At 35.1% G+C, this 12,318-nt stretch overlaps 2 protein-coding genes across 4 annotated transcripts in view; one reads left to right on the top strand and one right to left on the bottom strand.

Moving 5' to 3' along the window:
- The first annotated feature begins 5,419 nt into the window (after positions 1-5,419).
- Positions 5,420-12,318, top strand: part of LOC311302671 (uncharacterized protein) — a 382,374-nt gene continuing 375,475 nt past the window's right edge. The window contains exons 1-5 of one of the 3 annotated variants that reach the window (XR_014629642.1): positions 5,420-5,844; positions 6,952-7,278; positions 7,436-7,543; positions 8,434-8,511; positions 8,629-8,810. Coding sequence is in view for 2 of the 3 variants with exons in the window: in XM_084428676.1 (XP_084284802.1) it covers positions 5,793-5,844; positions 6,952-7,278; positions 7,436-7,543; positions 8,434-8,511; positions 8,629-8,771 (708 nt within the window). In the remaining variant the exon portion in view is untranslated. Of the gene's footprint in view, positions 5,845-6,951; positions 7,279-7,435; positions 7,544-8,433; positions 8,512-8,628; positions 9,220-12,318 lie in introns of those variants that run through there. The other 2 variants (XM_084428676.1, XM_084428677.1) reach the window with 2 other exon arrangements.
- LOC311302675 (uncharacterized protein) overlaps positions 10,068-12,318 on the bottom strand; it is an 86,670-nt gene continuing 84,419 nt past the window's right edge. The window contains exon 4 of the mRNA XM_084428682.1: positions 10,068-10,132. The gene's annotated coding sequence lies outside the window, so the exon portion shown is untranslated. The remainder of the gene's footprint in view (positions 10,133-12,318) is intronic.

The raw sequence follows: 12,318 nt of genomic DNA, 5'->3' as shown, positions 1-12,318 counted from the left end.
CAAGCTCCATTAAAGCCCGTTAACACCAAGACCGATAACTATATTAGCGTCACGATAGCCTAATGGTCTTTTTATTCAAAGCACGCACGCTCGAATGTTGATCCACTTCTTCCAAGCACTATCTTCTATAAATAAATATACACACACACACACACACACACATATTATATATATATATATATATATATATATATATATATATATATATAGCCTATATATATATATCAATCACAAAGCAATTTGACTGGTTTGTGTTGTTACAAATTTGGAACACAAAATGGGAAAAAAGTACAAAAATTTATTGATATTGCTTTAATGATATTGATATAGCTTTAAGGATATTGACTGATGTTATAATACATTACATTTTATTTCAAGTGTTGCGTACAACATGTCATTGAATATATTTTTGCTGTTCTTGTTGCATTTACATGTCTTTTACCAGCAGATGTCCTCAGCATGCTACGTTTCGAGCGCATCTAAACAGTGAATCTGGCTAGTCTAGTGTAATAATCTAACAGTGAATTTAGCTGACGAAGTCAATAGTGGAATAAAAACAATGCCTAGTCAACACTTTTATTTATATATACAACTCCTTTTCACTGCAGTTAAACAGTTTAAAGTTAGCGATACAATGTTGTCGAAACTAGCGCTGGGTACCTGAGGTAATTTTGCTACACTATTTGCTAGCCTGCATAATGTTAATACTTCTTACCATTTATTCCAAGGGTACGACTGATTGTTTTCCATATATCCATTTTTTTAACGTAGCCTATCCTTGAAAAGGGGGTTTGACTTGTCAAACAGTGGTGGATTTTTCTGTACCTCAGCGATTAACTTCTCAAGTCAAGTCACCTTTATTTATAGCGCTTTTTACAATACATGTTGTTTCAAAGCAGCTTTACAGAGATAACAGGAAAATAATGCAACATAGTTCGTGTCTAGAAGAAAATAGCATCATCGTCCAGCTTAAAGGGTTAGTTCACCCAAAAATGAAAATTAGCCCATGATTTCACTCTGAAGTCATCAGGTGTAGGGTAGAGTGGGGGAAAACGCCCCCCTGGGGTAAAACGCCCCCCACCTGTTTTTCCCAAAATAACCACTAAAAGTAGTCAATATACATTTTACTGTTGCTATGCACTACGTTGATAACGGGGATATACAAATCTCTACGGAGAAGCTGACACCAGCGACACATTTGAAGAGAAGAGGATTACATGGTAAATGCTATAATTTTCAGATATTAGTAAATAAGTGTTTAAGAGAATATTGTTCTGCAGGATATCGCAGTGATGTATGATAGATGAATAGTGAAGTCTGTTGTTTGAGATCATATATTATTTATAAGGAATATAATTATATTTAAAAAATTAAACATTTTTTTAAAAACTCATAGCTTGTGGGGTAAAACGCCCCCTACGCTGAGGGGTAAAACGCCCCCCCCCCCTGGGGGCATAGTTTCTCTATCATAATTACTATAATAAAATATTTCTGTCTATCAAATCCTTTGTTTTACACTTAATGCAAAATATTTGAACAAAACATGAAAAAATTACCTCAAGTGAGCATTAACTAGCTAGCTTGCTAGCACAGTTAGCTCACTGATGGAAGGTAGTTAATTTTGCCTATTTTGAACATTGCTGAAATAAATATTAATATATATACATGTTGATACATTACTTGCCTTTTACCTTTAGAGATTAAAAACTATTGTCTGTTAATTTTGCTGTTGATCTATGAAGCAAACTGGTTGGTAAGAAAGGGGGCATTTTACCCCACCGCTGGGGCAAAACGCCCCCTTTGTACAAAAATATTTTCAGTGAAAATGCTAATTAATTATGAAGGCTGAGCAATTTTAATATTTGGTGAATAACTCCTGCCATAGTCACTCAAAACCGGGATGGCAATTCTAGTCACATTTATGTTTTGTTTCACTGTAATGTCACATTTTCCTTAAGGGGGGCGTTTTCCCCCACTCTACCCTATATGACATTCTTCTTTCAGACGAATACAATCGGGAGTTATATAAGAAATGTCCTGGCTCTTCCAAGCTTTATAATGAGAGTGAATGGCTGTATGTCTTTGGAAGTCCATCAAAGCACATCTATTCACTATTAAAGTGCTCCCCGCATCTCCGGGGGTCAATAAAGGCCTTCTGAAGTGAATGCGTTTGCGTAAGAAAAATATCCATATTTAAAACTTTATCTACTAAAATAACTAGCTTCCGGCAGACGGCCGTACGCATCGACTTGCGCCAAAAATAGTAGGCTAACCCTTGAACTTGACTCACATGTGTAAAATTATTTTACACATACCGCACATCATTGTTGCTAACACTATGTAAACATAAAATCATGTCTGCATTTGTGATCGTAGAAACGACAAACAAGCGCTACTCTATACTGCTCAAAACTCGTGTTTGAAGAGTCAGTAGCAAATTCTTAAAATATGAAAACATACTTACAGGCCGTTTCTGTGAGTCAGAAGCGCCAGAATGTACTTGCAAAGATGGAATTCCTCCACTTTTAAGAATCAGCCTTTGTTCACAGCCGGCCTTGCCAACAGTACTTAGGCCGTACTCTCGCAGGTTCTGGAAACAGTCCTCTGAAAAATGCGCAACACACAGTCGAATATTTTGGTTGTACTGTTCTGGAACAGTGTTGTAAATAAAGCTTAACCACTGTTTACTAATTGTGTCCTCTTTTAGAAGGCTGTAGGATTACAAATTTAAGAATATGTTTAAGATCTGCTGATACTACTTCCTTGCATAACATCACATAAAAAACTAAGGTGAACTACACTGTATTGGGCATTCAAGGTGATCATGATGGCATCCATTTACTGATTAGATTCAATATAGTTTCCTTTGAAGGGGTTTTGTTAGTCTTTGCTCCTCCTACTGAGAGTTGAACTATGTGTGTATGTTAACATGGTCTTAGTTCTCTTGACCATGTGTTGTTTATACAGTTTGGGGGGTACCATTATCTTCAGTTAGGGGTAATTGCCTCTATTGTCTTTATATGATTAGATTTAGTGGTCATCTCTAAGGCAGTGTGTAAGGTCAAGACTTTTAAGGACTGTCAGCACCTTTAAGGACTGCCCACTGAATACCTAGATACCATGTAAAGTTACGTTAGTTAGACTTGATGACTGCAGCTACGACAGCTCGTGTTCTCAGTAAAGAATCCTGCTGAAGAAAGAACCAAGTCTCCTGTTCTTCGATTCTGAGTTTACAAGAAATTGCATCATATGACCCCTTTAAATGTCCCAAACTAAGCAAGCCGAAGGCAAAAAGGCGACTTCTCCACAATGTGTGAGCCCTTTAAATTCATATGGATTCTGATTGGCTGTCAGTGTTTTATTGTTCAATGGCTGGTCCCAACAATATCATTCCTCATATCTTCATCATTATAGCTGTGGAGTGAACTCTGCTATTCTTTAAAAAGGAAAGCGATTTTTAGAACTATATCGTTTTCTTTAGTTATCATCCTTGGTGTGAACGGGCCTTTAGGAAAACAAAGGAAGAGGGCAGATTTATCAGTGAATAATGATTTAATTTAGATATATTTGTCACATAAAGCTATTAGATTACTTCAAAAAGCTTGGAATATAACTACTTTCATGATACTACTTTGTCCATTTTGGAGCTTGAAGGTAAAAAAAAAAAAAATCACATCCACTTTCACTGTATTGAAAGCAGCAACTCTGATATTCAGCAGAAATTCTCCTACGGAAGAAAGAAAATAATACAAGAAGACAGAAAGAGATGATTTAAGGAAAAGTTCATCATCCTGTCATCATTTAAGAGTCTCGTACCTCTAGTTTCTTCTTTCCTCTCATTGAGCGCCTCCTCATCTTTGGATAGGCCTATTCTGTGAGCACACGAGCATAGATTCAGGTGTAAAAGTTTGGTCTCACAAAGACTTTCAGTATACACAGTTTGTGAAAATGAAAATAACCTATTAAATACAATTAGAAAATGTTAAAAATATTACATTTGTTATATGTTCTCATATTTATTTGTTTTCATTATATGTTTTGATGACATTTTTACATTCTTAAGAAATTGTTCACCCAAAAATGAAACTTTGTTGTTAATTTACTCACTCTCAGACCAATCCAAGATGTATAGATGACTTTTTTCTTCAGTAGAACAGTAAAGAAGATTTTTAGCTGAAATCGTGATCCTTGGTGATTCATAGCCTATCAAGATAGTTATCGATTGGGCAAGAAACTGAACATTATTTACAAAATATTACCTGTAATCCACAGCCACGGTGAACGGTCCACTCCTGAGCGCGTTCACGATAGTGGTGAAACTGATATATATTTTGAGACACTTAAATTGGTAAAAAGAAAGAAAGCTATGTTAATAACTTAGCTATCTTAGCTAATAACTTAATTTATTTTATTAATTTCATTTATGTTATTTATGTTTTGCTACTTGTAATTATTCGATGTATAATCTTTGTTCATGGACTGTGGACTGAATGTTTGTAAATTGATTTCTAAATAATAATATTAAAAAAATTAAAAAAAAAGATTTTTATGTAGGTTGACTGTTCTTTGTTTTATTTCTTGGTTTATAGTAAAATTCCGTTTCTAAGAATAACCCAACTTGTGAAATCCATCTCTTGATGTTTACCATAACATAGATCAGGGGGGAAATGAAACATTTACATAACATGCACACATTTCACATTAAAAAAAAAAAAAAAAACAGTGGAAAGAGTGACAATTTCCTGCCTGTAGAACTTGGTGTCTCTTCATGTTCACACACAGCTCATAGCCTATTAAAAACTAAAAGTTAAAAAATATATATATTTTTATAAATTAATATTTTATTTATTTTCATTCATTTCCTGCAAAAACATCGTTTTTTATGTTCAACTAAAAAGTGCCATATTTTATTGGTTTCACACTCTTCAAAGTTAAAAACAACTTCTGGTCAAGGCCAGTTCATTTACCACAAAAAACATCAACTTCCTTTGTACCTCTTTAAATCAGGCTGTGTCAAATCTCAGAGCTATAGTGTTGCAATACAGACAATGTGGTCGCTCATTAACTATCACGTAATGGATCAAATGTCATTGCTTTATGCTTTATTCACACTATACATGAACTAACAATTCTGGTAGTGTATTCAGTTGCCATTAGATGTCCAATTGAAAACCTGAAAACTAGTTGACGAGTTGATAGTTGAGATTCACTTGACTATTACGTCTAACACTTTTGGTTCTGTCTTGTATGATTTGTTAAACTGTACGATGGAGGTAACTGGCTATAACCAGGGTTTGTTTACTTGCGTATAACCTGTGTCAGTGGGTGGAGAGGTGTGGATGATGCTGCATGCAATGGTTAAAGTGAAGGAGAGAGGTTTCCTCAATCTGCATTCTGCAGTCGATGATCGGTGACTTTCAGATACGGTGGACTTTATATGCAGCAGATACTCGTGTCGCACAGATGCATCAAGGGAGAATTCACATGCATTATGACTTGGACCAAGAAATGGAAATTTTACCCATCACAGACATCAGGACTGTGAATCTGGACTCTTAAGTCTTGGTGAGAGTCTTCTCTCAATATCTTGATGGCCATTGGTGCAGAATTGGATGTTTTTTGATACTGGGACAGGATTTTGTGAGTACGGTCGGTTTCAGAAAAACACCTGTACCATCTCATGACTGCAAGACAGAGCTCACTTCCTCTTGATGATCGAGAGAGAATATCTTTACATAAAGTTCATCACTTGAGCTCCACTCGCAGTGCTGAATATTTGATTCTCCTTGAAAATGTCCATCAGTATTCTGGCTCTTGTCTTGGGTTTCATCGCTGTGCGACAGGGTAAGCTGTATTTTATCTTATTTTATGATATTTTTTTGTTGTTTTAGTATTCCCTCATCTAGTAATTTATTGGAACATATTTATTAACTGATGGTGTATGCTGTGAATAGTTTTCAATAAACTTTTTTTTTCCAAGAAAACAATTCTCACATTAAATGTCAGATAAAACTTGAACAAATAAAAAAAGTTGCAATTCATCTTATATTGGCACAGGAGTACAAGCGAGCAAACGCATAACATGACTTGCTGTGAGCTTAGCTGATGTTAACAGAAAATGTGTCATGACATAATTAAATTTCAAAGAAACACTTTCTGGTTAGGGGCAGGTTATTTCCATCCATTATTGTTTAAACACCTCAAAATGACCAACTTCCTTTTCCACTCTTCAGATCGCTTTCAGTCAAACCACAAACTGGGTCTGCTAGTGTTGCAGTGCTGCAAGAAATATGTATCATAGCCATCTGATGTGTAAAGCAATTATTTAGCTATTTTTACACTGTAAAAGAAAAATAAAGTTGCTGCCTTAAATTTAAGTACAATCAACTTGGATGTTTAAGTCATTTCAACTTAAATTACATTAAACTGACTTAAAAAATCAGTTTTTTTGCTGGGTTAAAGCAATGTAAAAACATATTTTGTCATAACTTATGATATAATTTTTTACAGTGTACTGACTGTTTAGAGGCAGGGTTATCTGAGATACGTAAAGTATATAATGCACAAAAAAAAATACAGAAAAGAAAATATATTTCTCACAGCATTACACATTGTATTGTTTGTTACATTTTTTGTTTAAAATCCTTAGTATCAGATCTTATTGAGCTTCTCTGATAGATATTTTACACCCTTAAACCAGTGCACTGACAGTCACCAAAAAAAAAAAACTTTCTCTCAATTTCTCACTTCTCAGTTTCACTTTCTAAACACAAATGTAAATTACACTTAAAATGAACAGAGCGGTTATTGTTTTTTACAGATGTGGCATTCTAACAATCAAGACTTTTCTCATAAAGTTACCCGACCATTTGTTGGAAGTAACAGATCTCATTATAGGCTATTCCTCTGTTTGTTTACCTGTATAATTAACCTGTTTTCATATTGTTTCAGTGGGTGGAGAGGTTGATGCCATTGAAACAGTTCAAGTGAAGGAGGGAGGTTTCCTCAATCTGCATCCGGGACTTCATGATCTAAACGGAGACGTTCAGATACTGTGGACGTTTGAAAGCGGAGGACAAATTACTCGTGTTGCACAGATGTATCAAGGGAATATTTACACACATTATGACAAGAGACTCACTGGCAGAGTACAGCTAGACCGAGACACAGGCATTTTAACCATCTCAGACATCAGGACTATTGAATCTGGACTGTATAAAGCAGTAAACATTGTCAATAAAAAGGTCACAGTGCAGAAATACAAAGTGGAAGTTTATGGTAAGTTACAACTGCAGTCAATATGGAAAAATAACTAATAATATGGGATCAAAGCAATAAAATTCAGGATAATAACTGCTGATAGGATCTCAAATGGTCTCATGATATATGTGTCATGGTAAAATTGGTGATGTACATGTTTCTTCTCGTCCTAAAGCACCAGTCACTGTTCCTGCCATCAGCAGCAGCTCAGCAGTTACTGCACACACATCTACAGGAGTTACTGTACACACATCTACAGGAGTTACTGCACACACATCTACAGGTCTGTCTCTGTTTATATCTGTCTTTTTGTAATGAACATACAAATATCATCTGAAATTAGCATCATGATTACTGATATTCAAGTCAGGAGGGGTTCAGGGCACTAAGTGTACAACATTTTCTTTGAAACGTCTTGCACTGGTGAATCACAATAAGACTAGAAACATAAGTTAAAAATACAGAGTGAAAAACAACAACACTTCAATTAAGGTAATTTACGGATTATTTCAACATTAAACATTTAATATCTAGCTGTGATTTGTCTGGCTTTCAATGGGGACAGAAAAATGACTTATAACACGCAAACTTGACAGATTGCACCTATTTAGGAGGACTAGTGATGGGAAAACGAGGATTTTTCGAAGCTCTGAATCACGGTTTCGAAACTGGCGGCACCTGCTGGTCAAACCAATGTAAATGCAACGAAAAGTCAGTACAAACATGTATAATGGCACTTTTTAAAAACCAATTGCAATTGCTATTAAATGTAATATACACACAATTAAATACCATTAAATATGTTTATATATTAAATAATTAATTTGTAGTGCTTGATTTGTGTTATTAGTCAGGGCTTGACAATGAGTTTCTTTTTTTGTAAGTATTAAAGTTAACCAAAATGATACAACAAATCATTCTACAAGACGATCACTCAACGTCTAGCGCCAAACCTTCAGAATTTAAAAATGCTTCGAAATGGTTCGAAACATTATGACGTAACAAAGCCTCATTTGCTGAAGTCTGAGACTGAATCACTGAATCGAAACAAAAGATCCGTTTCTCTATTAAGCAGTGTTTCGAAAGCGCCACTTACCATCACTAATAGTTATGACGAGGTGACAGACTGCCAGTACTTTTAAAACACTCAAATAACTTATAACTGTCCACCAGGAACATCACAGGGATCATCACAGGCGAGCAACAGCACCACCCGTCCACAAACACACGAGTTCTACCCTAATCATCAAGGTCAATCAGCTTTTTGACACAATGACATTTGCTTGTGTTTCCACAAAGGCACTTATGTGTAGAGTTATAGGTTTATGAATAACACCCTGCCTGTGTGTGTTTCTCCTGAATCTCCAGACTCTGTGGGGAGCTGTGGTGGGGAGGCAGAGGTTCTGGTCAGACTGGTTCTGTCTGGTCTGGTGGGGATTGCCACTGTCGTCTTTGTGGTTGAACATATAAGATGTTGCACAGCCCGAAGAGGAGATCGATCTTCCGTGTGATGATGATGATGATGATGACACAGATCTGTGCGGAATCACGTGATTTTAAGCGATGCATATCGCCATTCTCACAGTCACTTCTACTAATCTCTTCTTTATGCACAAAATAAATCATTATAATATCAATCATAATATTATATAGGATTCTTCTAGTCTGACCTTGATTGTAAAATATTACAAAATATAAAATACACACAGCAAGTTAAAGTGTACAAATAAAGAAAGGTTTTATAAATAAGCAGTTTATTATGTGTACTGCAGTGAAAAAAGTGTCGTAGAAACAATTTTTACAATCAAATACTTAAAAATACATTCAACACTTCAATGCTTTCCACTTTGTTTGGTAGGAAAGTAAGGGTCATATTTTACAAAGCAGCACCAAATTTAAGACACACCTCTCTTGATATGAAACTGTAGGTTGTAACAGTCTTTTGAATGTTTCATTGTGAAAAAAAAAAATACTACAATTGGTTTTAATAATAATATAGAAAAAAGGAGATTTGACTTCATATAACCACAGAATATTTGAGAGCACCTGAGCAATGGCCACACACAGCTTTCAGGCACTTATAGGCAGATTTGTAGTTTATATTGAATGTAGTTTTGTTGTAGACTAAAGATTGCTAACGGTTAATGATCAACATTATTGCACTTGGCACATGAAATAAACTGACTTGCAGAGACATATCAACTATTCTACAAGAACTTCAAATGTGGTTCATCCAACCAGACTTTAGAGTCTGAAGAAATGTTTAGAGTATTTAGTTTGTACTTTAAATTATATTGTGTATATAGTATGCTGTAACATGGAAATGATAATGTATGCATTTAAGATCTAAATGCATTATGTTCGAAATAAAAAAAGAAAAGAAAATCAAATGAGATGAAGTGTAGTGAGAAGCCATTTCATTCAGCTTACTTCAGGTTATGAAATAGAAGTGCAAATTTTCTCGCAAAAATAAATATATGATTATACATATACTGTAAGTGTATAAGGGAGCAGCTGAAGGAGAGAGAGAGAGAGAATAAAAAATGCTGTATTCTGCTGCCGGGACATTAGTCGGAGATATCCCTTTGTAAAGAAACACTACGCGCCTATAGATTTTGGTAGACGTGGTTCTTTTTCAAGAGCCACTTAAATGGATAAATGTGTGTATATTTATATATAAATCTATTTGCAACATGAATACAACCTTCTGATTAAATACAGCATTTGAAAGGTCCAGCTTGTATCCCTCATATCCTGTGCATCTTGTAGTTGTGGATCTTGATGAGAATGATCCGGACGAGCATCATTTCACTTAATGCTTAGTGTAAGAGTGTTATATCGAAGTCGTTTCTGTCCTCTGAAAGCCGAACTTCTGTAAAACAAAACAAAACCACAATTACAGAATGTAAACCTATAGTGAATTGTAAACGTTTTAATGCTAAAAATAAATGTAAGTGCAGTTCGCCTCAACAACATTTTCTTGTGGTAAGAACATGTGTGGTTTGGTTTCTATATACTATATATATACACTATATATGAAGAGTTCAAATGCAAAAGCCTCTAAGTGCCATCTGAAATTTTCTTCTAGAATGATCATTTTTATCAAGCTTCGAAGCTCGTATATTTACGTTCAATAATTTCACTTAAATGGCAATGCCAATGACCTATTATTGGTCATTTAAGTGAAATTACTGAACTTAAATATACAAGCTTGATAAAAATGATCATTCTAGAAGAAAATTTCAGATGGCACTTAGAGGCTTTTGCATTTGAACTCTTCATATATATATATATATATATATATATAATTTTTTTTTTTAGATATTTTTAAAAAGATATCCTCAATTTTCCTCAAAAAATGGTTCCTTTAGGTTTTCCTCAATTTAACACAATTAATGAAACTGAAAATGTAAAAGGTGACATGCAGAAATCTCTCAAACCATTGCTTTTGTCCTACAAATATGGTAATGATAAATTGCACTTTGTATTGTAAAAAGCCTAAAAAATTAAAACACTTGACACCTTGACTGTGTCCCGAGAACAGTTAACATTTTCAGATCAAATCCACCTTGATTATATAGTGCCTTAATGTACGCCAGTGTGAATGTAAAATATATATGCCAAAATACCACAGTTAATACAGTGTGTTACCACATTTAATCCAAGATCTTTCAAGGGTGATTTATGTGTAAACTGATTTTGATTGAATTTACTTGTGCATAGTTAAAAATAATAATAATAATTATAACACTAAGTACATGTCCCAACATGAATATCATGAGACTTACCTAAATTGAACAAATGACCAAGAAGAGGCCAACGAGCTGAACAGGTCCTGCAGTTACCGGGGGTGCGATTGACCGTTGTTGAACCTCTGTAAAGGATATCAAAAACCTTTTAGTTTAGTCGTCACCCAATGTAAAAATGAAGGACACAACTAAGGCCAACATGTTACAAGTGCAGGAATGACAATATTACTGTAACATACTGACCTTCAACATTAAGCTTCAAGTTCAGGACATCCTCTAATCCATTGTGAACGACTTTGTATGTGCCAGAGTTACTGAAGTTGACATTCGGGATGATGAGACACAAATACTCTGAGGAAACTTGAAACTGGCACACCGATTCTGGTTTGTTGTTACATGTCCCATTATCACAGAAATATTGAGCACTTAATTCTTCTTCATGGTACGCCATCAGCTGGTCATGCTTATCCAGTGTAGAAACGTTTAAAATGGGTTCGTTCACGGTCGCTCCCCGATGAACAGTCTTCTCAGTCGTGGGAACATCAGAGCTTGTACAGCCGGCCACTAGAAGTAACAGTGCAGCTGAAAAGGAATAGAACATATATTACTTTAAACAACAGATGCATTTAAGTATTTAGTTGTTTATTTGTACATAATTTGGGCTTCCAGCTCATAAAACCCACGAAAACAGGATTAAAAAAAATTAGAATATTACATGAAATCACACAGTAATTACGTGATACCATGGTCATGAACCAGGTTTTGGTTCTTTTGGCAGTGTGGGCAGGTGCTTTTTTTTTTACCATATAGTTATGGTGTTTATTGATTAAAGTGTCCTTTCTTACCTTAAATATTTTTCACCTATTTGTTTTTAATGTCTCCAATTCCAAATTCTGCATTATCATCCCAGTCCCAGAGGACACCCCATTTTATGTGAGAACTTTGTGGTTCGCATCTTATTTTATTCACAATATACCTTAAATACAAACATACATTTTTCTAAATAATTGTTCCTACAGTTACAAATATAGAGCCTATAATGTCTGTCATTGCTCAAGAAAAAGCTAAAGTACAGCCAGCTAATTTTATAGTAACTAATGCAGTATTACACTGTGAAGTGTATATTTGAACAGCAGTCTTATCACTTCACAATTTAAAATATGTAGACCAGGTGTAGCCAACCCTGGTCCTCCAGAGCCACTGCCCTGCTTGTTTTCCAACAATTCCTGCCCTTCCAGCTTCTGACTGACAGCACACCTGTCCATTATTAGTCAGCACTCAGCAGGAAGTAGGGCAGGGATAGTTTGGA

Source organism: Rutilus rutilus, assembly GCF_951802725.1.
Source record: "Rutilus rutilus genome assembly, chromosome: 13".
NCBI lineage: Eukaryota > Metazoa > Chordata > Actinopteri > Cypriniformes > Leuciscidae > Rutilus > Rutilus rutilus.
The sequence above is the reverse complement of the archived record's forward strand: the minus strand, read 5'-3'. Positions and strand labels throughout refer to the sequence as shown.